An 11,839-nucleotide genomic window follows, 5' to 3' on the forward strand; every position below is an offset into this window, starting at 1 on the left:
TGGAGTGAGGTGGAATCTCAGGGTTGCTTTGATTTGCATTTCCCTGATGATTAAAGATGCTGAACATATTTTCAGGTGTTTCTCAGCCATTTGGTATTCCNCNGGTGGGAATTCTTTGTTTAGCTCTGAGCCCCATTTTTAGTGGGGTTATTTGATTTTCTGGAGTCCACCTTCTTCAGTTCTTTATATATATATTGGAAATTAGTCCCCTATCTGATTTAGGATAGGTAAAGATCCTTTCCCAATCTGTTGGTGGCCTTTTTGTCTTATTGACGGTAAGACCACTAAATCCTAACAGGTACAGAATATTCTAAGAAGTATGAACATTTTATGGGTTTTACCTTACATTTGGCCTTTGAGAAAGAGATAGCTTTAGTTTTTAGTTAAATTAGGAAACCTACATAGAAATGCTAACTTAGAACAGGTAATCCAAAGCACACGGAGTGGCCCAGGCCTGTAATCCTGGTCCTTGGGAGGCAGAAGCAATTAGGTCTCTGAGTTTAAGGCCAGCCTCATTTCCATGGCTAATTCCAAGTCAGCCAGGACTAGACAGTGAGACCTTGACTTAGAAAAACCAAAACAAGGGCTGGAGAGATGGCTCAGAGGTCTGTTCTTCTAGAAGTCCAAAAGTTCAATTCCCAGCAACCACATGGTGACTTACAACCATAAGACCTGGTGCCCTCTTCTGGCCTGTATGCATACATGCAGGCAGAAAGCTGTATACATAATAAATCAAAAACAAACTAAAACAAGCAAACAATAACAAAGTCCAATTCATTTTGTTCCTTGTATATGTGAAATTAACAAGGAATATTTTTTTCTTGTTGCTCAATTTTAGCTTGCATGCTGGCTCAGACAATGAAAGTGAACAATTGAAGGAACTCAATGCACTGATGAAGGAAGAACTGACTCCTATTGAAAGAGTTTATGTCAGAAAAAGTATTGAGCAGCATAAGCTGGGAACCAACAGAGTCCTGCTTAAGCAGGTGAGGTGAAACTGCATCAGTTCCTTCCCCGTGAATATGTTCTGTCAGATGCTCTTCATCCGTGGCGATGGGTGATCTTAGAGTCAGCAGGTTGTGTGCTCTGTGAGTCCTTACCAACTGTACCCACCGCAGGTTGTATTTGCTGCAAGCATTCTCCAAGCTGTGAGCTGGCTTCCATCAACCTGTGCAGATCTTGTCTGCTGGACCTGGGATCTGAGGACCTGAGAGAATGGGTAGGCCTAGAGAGAGTCTGATGCTGTAGGCAGCCTTACTTCAGTTTCAGTGGACCTTTATATAGCAAAGAAAGCAGTGATCAAGGAAGGCTGTGTGGGCTGAGAAAAGCATGATTAGAAAAACACGTAAATAAGCACATACTAAAATTAACAGAGCAGCCCTTTCTAAGAACTGTCTTAGGACAGACACATTTAAACACAATTGCCTGGCATGAGCTATAGATTTTATGTGGGAAAACATGAAAGCAAGGCAGAGGCCATATCTAGATTGAGGAAACAGTGACCCGATTGAGTTCTATAGCTATGTTCTGACATCCAGCAGCAAACATGTCTTATAAATTGAATGTAAATGTCACAAGAAGCAAGAAATCACATCCAAGGACAATTCTGGGAACAAACTGCACCTGAGGTAAAAGACCCTCTCCTTTTTCTCCTGGAGCCCCTCACCGTGGTTCACCATGGCTCATTCTTTTGACTGTCCTGACAGTGATGAACACATCTTATTACTATGCCTGCAGCATTCTTTCTTCTCCCTTTGCATAGATGCTTGAAGAAGAAAGTGGGGAGCTTTGAATAGATTCTTGGTAAAACCCATAAAATTAGTTGTATTCTAGGAGAAAGAAAGAAAAAACGATTTTATTCTGGGTAATATGTCAGAGTGAAAATTGTCTTTGATGCTGTCCTAGAAAGCCAGGGCTCAGGGGGCTGGAGAGATGGCTCAGAGGTTAAGAGCACTGATTGCTCTTCCAGGGGTCCTGAGTTCAATTCCCAAGCAACCACATGGTGGCTCACAACCATCTGTAATGGAATCTGATGCCCTCTTCTGGGATGTCTGTAGACAGCTACAATGTACTCATATAAATACAATAAATACATCTTTTTAAAAAAAAGCCAGGGCTCTCAGGGTCTGTCTGTGCCCAAGAATCCAGGGTAATCCACTCATTCCTGGCACTGGGAGCCAGGTGCCCAGATGATAACAGGAATTACTGTCCTGTTGGTGAAGGGGATAATTCAGAAGCTCCATCTTATGAAAGTGGTGCCCGAGGGACAGAACAGTGGTGAAGAACCAGTCAGAATGGCTAAGATCAAAAGTTCAGGTGACAGTAGATGCTGGTGAGGATGTGGAGAAAGAGGAACACTCCTCCATTGTTGGTGGGATTGCAAGGTTGTACAACCACTCTGGAAATCAGTCTGGCAGTTTCTCAGAAAATTGGACATGGTACTACCGGAGGATCCCGCAATACCTCTCCTGGGCATATAGCCAGAAGATGTCCCAACTGGTAAGAAGGACACATGCTCCACTAAGTTCATAGTAGCCTTATTTATAATAGCCAGAAGCTGGAAAGAACCCAGATGTCCCTCAACAGAGGAATGGATACAGAAAATGTGGTACATTTACACAATGGAGTACTACTCAGCTATTAAAAAGAATGAATTTATGAAATTCCTAGGCAAATGGATGGATCTGGAGGGCATCATCCTGAGTGAGGTAACCCAATCACAAAGGAACTCACATGATATGTACTCACTGATAAGTAGATAATAGCCCAGAAACTTAGAATACCCAAGATACAATTTACAAAACACTTGCCAGAAGAGGAGGTTGCCCAGAAGAAGCTTAAGAAACAAAAACTCATGGCCCGGGAATAAATTGAGCATGAAATAAATGCAGATAAAGTTTAAAAAAAACAAAAAAGAACAGCTGCTAATGAGGACCCAGTTCTAATAATCATTACCTATTCACAAATGAAAGTATATTAACAACAACAAGAACAAAACCCTTTTTTTAAAAATATGCACTAACAAATGTCCAGTTCAGGAAAGCAGATAAACCTGACACTGCTCAGTGCCCAAAGTTTACAATAAATTTTTTTTTTTAAAAGATTTATTTATTTTATATGTATGTAAGTACACTGTAGCTGTCTTCAGACACTCCAGAGGGAGTCAGATCTCGTTACGGATGGTTGTAAGCCACCATGTGGTCGCTGGGATTTGAACTCCGGACCCTCGGAAGAGCAGTCGGGTGCTCTTACCCACTGAGCCATCTCTCCAGCCCTACAATAAATTTTTTAAAAATGCTTTATAGTTATTGCTTTCTAGTCAGTAAATAATAAAATGTCTTTGACTCTCAGCAGTATAATAATGAATTAAAAGATAAAAATGGTTGGTCATGTTAGCACATGCCTTTAATCCCTATACATGGGAGGCAGAATCTAATGAGTCTCTGTGATTTTTAAGCCCAGGCTGGTCTGTAGACTGAGTCTAGTACAGTCAGAGCTACTTAGAGAAACCATGTCTCAAACAACAAAAAGCTAAAAGTAATATAATTCATTAATGGAAAAACTTCATCCTTTAATTTTTAAAAAGAAGTTTATTAATTTATAAATTTAAGCTTTTCCTTCTAAAATTGCTTTCATCAGATACAGTTTCCAGAACACAATTGTACTTTAAAATACTACTAGGATTTGTACAGTTTAAATACACTAAAGGTAAAGGTACACTTGAAGGTCTATTTTCTGCTCACATTGCCTGGAATTCCCGATTCTCTTGCCTCAAGCTCCTGAGTAGTAGAATTACAGGCATGCCCTGCTTTAGACAGGTGCCTTGTTAAGCCATCACAGAGCCACAGTGTTCAGGGTTAAGCGAAGGATGGCTTCTTAGCAGGTTCTGTGTTCTTCGTGGGGAACTTAGGTCAGAGTTGATAAAATGTGTTCATCCATTCAGGCTCACCTAGAAGATACAGGAAGACAGACATGTCATCCTTGACGCTTCCTGAGCCACTCCTGCCGTAAAATGTTCCTTCTGTTGCAATGCCACAGCGAATATGTTCTTGCTAGTGACCTCCTGCAGCAGCTTTAGATGTGGGAGTGATGGAAGCGTAGCAGTAAACTGACAATTGATTTATGAGTAGCAGGAACCAAGATACGTTTGGTTTCTCTTCTGACTTAGGCTTCAAGTTCTCCATTAACTTGTTGTTTTCTTTTAATAGCCATTGGCTAGTGATATTTCTGTTTGCCTGGGCAAGATGACTCAACAACTATAATCTCCACACTCAGAAGGGAGGTTGAGGCAGAAGCATTTTGAGGCTAAGCATGGGCTATAGAGTGAGATATTGTCTCAAAGCTTCCTTTCCTTTCTAATGAAGGTCCGAGTGGTTGGCGTTACCTGTGCAGCCTGCGCATTCCCGTGTCTGAATGACCTTAAGTTCCCCGTGGTTGTGCTGGATGAGTGCAGCCAGATGACAGAGCCAGCCTCACTTCTTCCCATTGCAAGGTAAGCTGGGCGGCTTTTCCCAACAGTACACACAGGTCAAGTAAGTCAGACATTTCCTGAGTCCAGACTCTCCACAAACATGTGTCAGAAGTTTTAGCAATTCAGTTACTAACATTACTTTTGTAAATAACAGAGAGAAACTTTTTGAAGTAAATATATCAAAATTTTGTGAGCTCATAGTTTAGCCATCGGACTTACCTCACAGTCTTTAAAACTATAACCGCACTACTGGTGGCTTTATCTATAAACTATTATAGCATTTCCCTTATTTGTCAGCTAGATTAATGGTTTCTACTCCACTGGGCAGTGTTGTTCAGTTTCCTTTCTTTTGTATGATTTGAATGCTTTAGCTTCTGAAAATATTTTGTAGTTTATGAGAAAATATATTGAAAATCAAATTGAAAATGAAGATTTGTCCCCAGAACTAAGCCGTTACAGCCATTAGGAAATTGTGCTTTTAAAGCCTCTTTGGAGGCTGAGATACAGGTCAATGGATAAAACATGTTTAATGTGTTCCCTGAGTTTCATCCCCAGTACCATGGACAATAAAATAAAGCCTGCCTTAAGGAAGAGTCGCCACAGTGAGACCGGGAGACCGTGCTCCTCCGCAGTTGATGTGTCCATAAGGCGCCCGCCGGTTGTCAGGGTTTGCCTGGGACCCTGGGCATGAGGTTTTAGCCTTTACTGAGATGATACTGGGCAGTCAGGCTGACTTGGTCACTTCCCAGAAGACAGGTTTGCAGGAACACTGAGTACAGGGGAGTAATGCAGTTGTGCTGTATTCTGCACACATTGTGACCATGTGTGCTGATAGCTGTGTGTGCCTGTGCAGACAGAAGGAAACAGCCCATGCCTTCCTTCTGACCTCCTCACATTCTTTTCTTCCTTTTGTTATTTTAAAAATGTGTTTGTTTATTTTATTTTCAGTGTTTGAGTCTTTGCTCATGTCTGTGTGTCATGTACATCCTAGAGCTGGAGTGCAGTTATGGACCATTGTGAGTTTCCCTATGGGTGCTGGCATTTGAGCCTGGGTCCTCTGCAAGAGCAAGTGCTCTTAACCACAGAGCCAGCTTTCCAGCCGCCTTCACCTAATTTTTTGAGGCAGTGTCTCTCAGTGAATCCAGAGCTCACTGTTTCACTGGACTGGCCAGCGAGTCCCTAGAGACCTCCTGTCCCTAAGCGCCCGGCACTGGCATTATGAATTTGTGCTGTCGCCACGGAGCCTGGCTTTGTGTGAGCGAGAGGGATCTGAGCTCAGTTCTTGAAGGCACTGAGCCATCTTCCTAACCCAAACGAAGGCTCTGAGGTAACGTTTCAAAGCCTTCAGCTTGCTGCTTAGTACCACTGAGCCCTGCAGGCTCTTAGGACTTGTCCTGCCTTTGCATTTGGAGAATACGTTTTGGAACGCACAATGAATGCTATCTGTATATCTTTTCTCTTTGCTTAGATTAATTTTCTGAATTGTTTCTTTTTAGGTTTCAGTGTGAAAAGCTAATTCTTGTTGGAGACCCCAAACAGCTGCCTCCTACAATTCAGGGTTCTGATGCAGCTCATGAAAATGGACTGGAACAAACTCTTTTTGATCGGCTTTGCTTAATGGCATGTACTTCTAAATGCTTCAAGTTACTGCTGGCTGTAGACTGTGTGGGTGGATAAAGGATGAAGAGGTGGCACCTTATCCTTGCTCTTAAGTAGTTTATAAGTGGAGCTCTTTAGAAAGTACTCTTCTTAAAGACAAGTAGGATCTCTTTATTCTAATATGCCTTTAAAAATGGAGCTGTTTCTCTGTGTACATCACTTTTACTATCCATGAGTGTTCAACTTAGGTGAGCAGTGAAGTGGCGTTTCGTACAGTCAGGGGACCCAGCAACCACTAGGTAGTGCTAAGGGTTTTTTTCCCAATTAAAAAAATGTTTTTTCTATAATTTATAGAATTATAATCTATAATTTTTATTTATTTTTTGTTAACATGCGAAAGATCATTTCAGTGTGACTTTTCTCTTCACACATACATGTCATTCTCTTTGTTTGTATTGCTCTCCTTCCCCTCCTCGCCCTCTCCTGTTGGTCTGCTTTCTCCCTAGTATCTGCCTTCTGCTTTCCTGACATATGTATTCCATCACTCTTTTGGTCACCCTCCTGCTCCCTTCAGAGAGTCTCTACCTTCATGTCCTCTGTGGACACACGTGTGTATGTGTGTATGTCCGTGTGTGTGTGTGTGTGTGTGTGTGTGTGTAAGTAAGTTCCATATATGAGAGGAAAAGTACAAGATTTGGCTTTCTGAGTCTGGGCTGATTTCACTGCCATTCTGATTTCCAGTCCCATCCATTTTCATATAAATCACATAATTTCATTTTCTTTTTCTTTTCTTTTTTAAAGGGGAAACCCTGTATTAGGATGAGCTATTGAATTTTTTTTTAAGATTTTTAAAAATTTTATGTATGTGAGTACACTGTAGCTGTCTTTAGACACACCAGAAGAGGGCATGGGATCCCATTACAGATAGTTGTGAGCCACCATGTGGTTGCTGGGAATTGAACTCGGGACCTCTGGGAGAGCAGCCAGTGCTCTTAACCTGTGAGCCATCTCTCTAGCCCTTAATTTCATGTTCTTTACAGCTGAATAAAACTATTGTATATATGTACCATCTTTAAAGTTCTGTGTGTGTGTGTCTTGTGTGTATGTGTCTACACTTGGGTGGAGGTCAGAGGACAGTTTACCGGAGTCAGTTATCAGGTAGAGAGAGGCTTGATGGCAAATGCTTTTTACCCACTGAGCCATCTCACCAGCCCTACAACTCTTGTTTTTTAAGTCATCCCAAATAGCAATTTTGTACTCAATAAATGATGACTTCCAAGTTCTCCTTCTCTCCTGGATCTGGTAACCTCTAGTTTTCTTTCTGGGAAGGCTTCCTTCTGTTCCCTGAACATTAGGTTCCTGTCTCTGACACAGCTGCTACCACCCTCTTAGCATTGCTTGATTTGCAGTTATCAGTGTGGTCATATACATCACTGGATACTATGTTGTGTGGCTATACATACTGTTGCCACTGCTCTACCATGGAAATGAATCATAGTCATTTTTATTACAAGTAATGGTCCTGATAGTAAGTTTACCCCAGAGGCTTCATCCTAGCTTTTACACATGTGCTGATTTACGTTTACAACCTTCCACAAGCCCCACAGAGTGGTGAGACTTGATTTCTTCATTGTTTTTGTGTTTCTCATAGATGATACTTTGTTCATGAGGTCACTAATTCTACATTTGCTATTTAAGCTTGTTATTGGCATTCTTTGCGCCTACTCAAGAACATTTTGCAAGTAATGAACTCCCGAAGCTCACTGGAATGTGAGACTGGGATGCTAGGGTACCATAGTGAGAGCGGGGGCTGCTTTGAAGATTCTGAATGAAATGGTGGCTTTTTCTGAGGAAGAAGCAGATAAACTGTTGTAGTAGCAGGCATTGAACTAGGGCCTGGAGTGTTATATAGCCAGCATGGCCTTCTTGTCACTTGGAACTTTGAGACAGTGGCTCACTGAATTGACCTTGAACTTCTTGTCTAGTCCAAAATGAGCTTCACTTGTGATCTGCCTGCCTTAGCTTCACCAGAGCTGGGCTCACAGGCATGTACACCCAGCCTGCCTAATGTTAAAAAAACCTCAATTATCAGGCCTAACTTCACATAGATTATAAAAGCATAATGTTGGGGGGTGAACTGTAAGATTTGGTTTACTCTGTTTTGTGGTTTTATAATCTATAAACACATAATTATAGTTTCTTTTTTTCTGCCTTTTTGTTTTGTTTGAGACAGGGTTTCTCTGTGTAGCTCTTGTTTGTCCTGGAACTTTCTCTAGACCAGGCTGACCTCACACTCAGAGATCCCCCTGCCTCTGCATCCATAGTTTTGGGATTAAAGGTGTGTACCACCACCCAGCTTTATAATTTCTTTTAAAATATTTATCTGTAGTTTTTCTCTTGTTGTAGTTTATCTCAGAGCATAATGTAACATTAAAATGTTTTAAATAGGTTTTCTCCTTCCCTTGGAATAAAAGGAAAAGCTATATTTTAATTTTTTGTTTTTCTTCATTTAATTTTCTTAGGGCCACAAACCCGTTCTGTTAAGAACCCAGTACCGTTGTCATCCTGCGATCAGTGCCATAGCTAATGATCTGTTTTATGAAGGAAGCCTGGTGAATGGCATTTCAGAAAGAGAGAGAAGCCCTGTACTGGAGTGGCTGCCCACGCTGTGTTTCTATAACGTCACGGGAGCAGAGCAGGTGACTGACATCAGTGTTGATGGGAATCTACTTACTATCTTGGTTTAATTTTATTGTTATTGTTTGTGTGGTTTTACTCAGTCTTCCCATGGCCTTTCTGGGAAGATAATTTTGGATCTGTTTCTTACTCCAGGTTGAGAGAGAGAACAGCTTTGTGAATGTGGCAGAAGCCACTTTCACCCTCAAGCTAATCCAATCACTGATGGCAAGTGGGATAGAGAGCTGCATGATTGGGGTGATAACATTATACAAGTCGCAGATGTACAAGGTGTGTGCTGCGTGGGATGGCATTTGTCACATAGTAAATATCACATTCACATTATAGTGTTTGGTAGTTCACTTGGTACCTGAAATCTTTGGGACTGTCATCTATGTACTTACAAAGAAACATTCTGATAAATTTTTCTGGCCTGGATTTTTTCTGCATAACTCAATGCAAACCTAACAAGGTTTAATTAAATTCAGTATACAGCTGTTGGGGAAAAATGCAAATAAACAGATTAGTGGAGGAAAATGTGGTGTATGCTTTGTGTCTGGGGACAGATGGGATTGAGACTGTTTTTCCAAATGTCCTTGCATTATTATATCTCATCAGGAAATCAAGGATGGATACCAGGTATTAAGGTACATAAAAGCCAATTTTTGCTAAGTAGATTTTTATAATCTTTTCTTAATATTTTTTATTTTTCATTATTAGCTACTTATCTGCTCAAATTAGCATATACAAGTAAAATCTCTGCAATAGGTTAATCACTTTTGATTATTCATCACAAATAATATTGTCATTTCCAATCTTAGATACTTTCTACCTAATTCCATGTGAGTCATAAGAAAGAAAGAAAGAAAGAAAGAAAGAAAGAAAGAAAGAAAGAAAGAAAGAAAGAAAAATATTCCTGAATTTACTCCTGAATGGTTGAACTGCCCAGTGTAGAGATGGAGTTTTTCCTGATTTCTGCATTTTCTGAGCCTGTTTGTTTGTCTGCAGATTTGCAGTTTACTCAGTGCTGTGGACGTCGGCCATCCTGATGTTAAAGCTGTGCAGGTGTCCACAGTGGATGCCTTTCAAGGTGCCGAGAAGGAAATCACTATTCTGTCCTGTGTGAGGACAAGACAAGTAGGGTTCATTGACTCAGAAAAACGAATGAACGTTGCGTTGACCAGAGGAAGGAGACATTTGTTGATTGTAGGAAGTTTGTCCTGTTTGAGGAAAAATCGACTATGGGGGCGTGTGATCCAACACTGTGAAGGTAAAAGAAAAATGCAATTAAAACTGACTCAGGGGCGATTTGTGAGGAATCACTGGGCCCATGGCCCCTTGGGAGATGCCAGAGGGGACAGTAATGTGGAAGCCCCTTTTGGTAAGGAATGATTCCCGTGTTCTGTATCTTTTCAGGAAGGGAAGATGGATTGCAGCATGCAAGCCAGTGTGAACCACAGCTGGACCAACGTCTTAAAGACTATTTAGAAAAACAAGCAGAAGAAAAACAGAAAAAAAAGGAGAAAGAGAAATCAAAGGATAAATCTCATTAACAACAACAACAACAACAAATCTGGGCAGGGTGTTTCTATTGTAACTTCAGAATCTCTTTGTACTTATTCTTAATGTTTTTCTTTACTCTAAAGTCCCTGATACAAACAAGTTTCATTACTTAAAATAATGTACTGAATAAGTTCGTGCAAAAATGTGCTCTTTAAGATGTGTTATACATTAAGATAGGCAAATGCAGATGCTTGTGTGACAGGCAGATGTTTTGCTTGTGAAAGTAACAAGTTTTACAAGAGGCAGGAAAGCATTCCTGAGATTATCTGTATGTACAAAAAACACACGACTGAGTAAAAAACAAAAAAACATTAAAAAACCAAAAGCCTGAGTGCTGAGCACAGCTCCTGTTAGGCCCACAGTGGATTCTTCAGACAGACTGGAACACATGCATCGCCCCACCATTTTACAGCTAAAACTACTTATAATAAAAAGTTAAATAAGGAAGCACAAGAGAAAAGATGGACACAGCACTGTCCTTCACACTGCTGCTCGGTAAGTCAGGTTTCTTCACATCTCCTTGGACAGAACTTACTAGTATATATGTAGTAGAATAAATGGGTAAAGTCCTTTTTATTTTAAAGCTAACATGTTCTTACAGAAAAATGTACAAAATACAGAAATTATATAAAAGAAACCAAAGTTACTTAGAAATCCACTATTCAGATAATCATTAACATATTCAGTCTTTTTCTGTATATTCTCTCTATAAATATATACATGTAAGTTTTGAACCACTTGAGTCTACACGATTCTTAGGTATTGTTAATTAAGGAATATATTCATATCCAGGTAGAAAAAAATGTCAGTCTTAATCCTAATTGGTATTATTTTTAGCAAGGAAAACATTTAGGGACAACCCAAGTCATTTAGTATTTATTCTGAGAATCATTTTAGAAATTATTTTAAGAGTACTGAAAATTGTTTCCTCGGATTTTCTTATAATAAAAACTTCCCATTCTAGGGCTGGCAGGATGGCGAGGTAAGCAGAAGCACTTTGCTGCCAAGCCTGACAACCTGAGTTCAGCCCTGGATCCCCCACATGGTACATAGCAGGGCAAGCTGCTCCCTGCAGGTTATCCTCAGACTCCACACATGCATCACAGGGCCCATCCTTCACAATATGCTAAATTAATATAATTTTAAAATGGTTATTTATTTATGGTTATTTATGGTTATAATAGTTATTTACTTATATTAAAAAATGATAACTGTCTCTGGAATTCTTATGTGAAAAAAAAGGTAATTCCAACCACACTTGTGGTAGAGCAGTGGTGTGTGTGTGTGTGTGTGTGTGTGTGTGTGTAGGCGGTAAGGACCACCATGTATGTTCTTTGGCTGGTGATTCAGTCTCTGGGAGCCCCCAGGACTTAGGTTGGTTGACTCTGTTGGTCTTTTTATGGAGTTCCTATCCCCTCTATGTCCCTCAATCCTTCCCTCCTACTCTTCCATAAGACTCTCCAAGCTCTGTGCAATGTTTGGCTGAGGGTCTCTGCATCCGTTTCATTTAGATGCTGGGTGGAGCCTCTT

General features: G+C 40.5%; 1 protein-coding gene across 1 annotated transcript in view; it reads left to right on the forward strand.

Moving 5' to 3' along the window:
- Zgrf1 (zinc finger GRF-type containing 1) overlaps positions 1–11,530 on the forward strand; it is a 66,629-nt gene extending 55,099 nt beyond the window's left edge. The window contains exons 20-26 of the mRNA XM_021158878.2: positions 839–986; positions 4,365–4,492; positions 5,968–6,091; positions 8,593–8,769; positions 8,903–9,037; positions 9,755–10,016; positions 10,163–11,530. Of these exons, the coding sequence (XP_021014537.1) occupies positions 839–986; positions 4,365–4,492; positions 5,968–6,091; positions 8,593–8,769; positions 8,903–9,037; positions 9,755–10,016; positions 10,163–10,299 (1,111 nt within the window). The 3' untranslated portion in view covers positions 10,300–11,530. The remainder of the gene's footprint in view (positions 1–838; positions 987–4,364; positions 4,493–5,967; positions 6,092–8,592; positions 8,770–8,902; positions 9,038–9,754; positions 10,017–10,162) is intronic.
- The last annotated feature ends 309 nt before the right edge of the window (positions 11,531–11,839 follow it).

The sequence above is a fragment of the Mus caroli genome, chromosome 3, assembly GCF_900094665.2.
Source record: "Mus caroli chromosome 3, CAROLI_EIJ_v1.1, whole genome shotgun sequence".
NCBI lineage: Eukaryota > Metazoa > Chordata > Mammalia > Rodentia > Muridae > Mus > Mus caroli.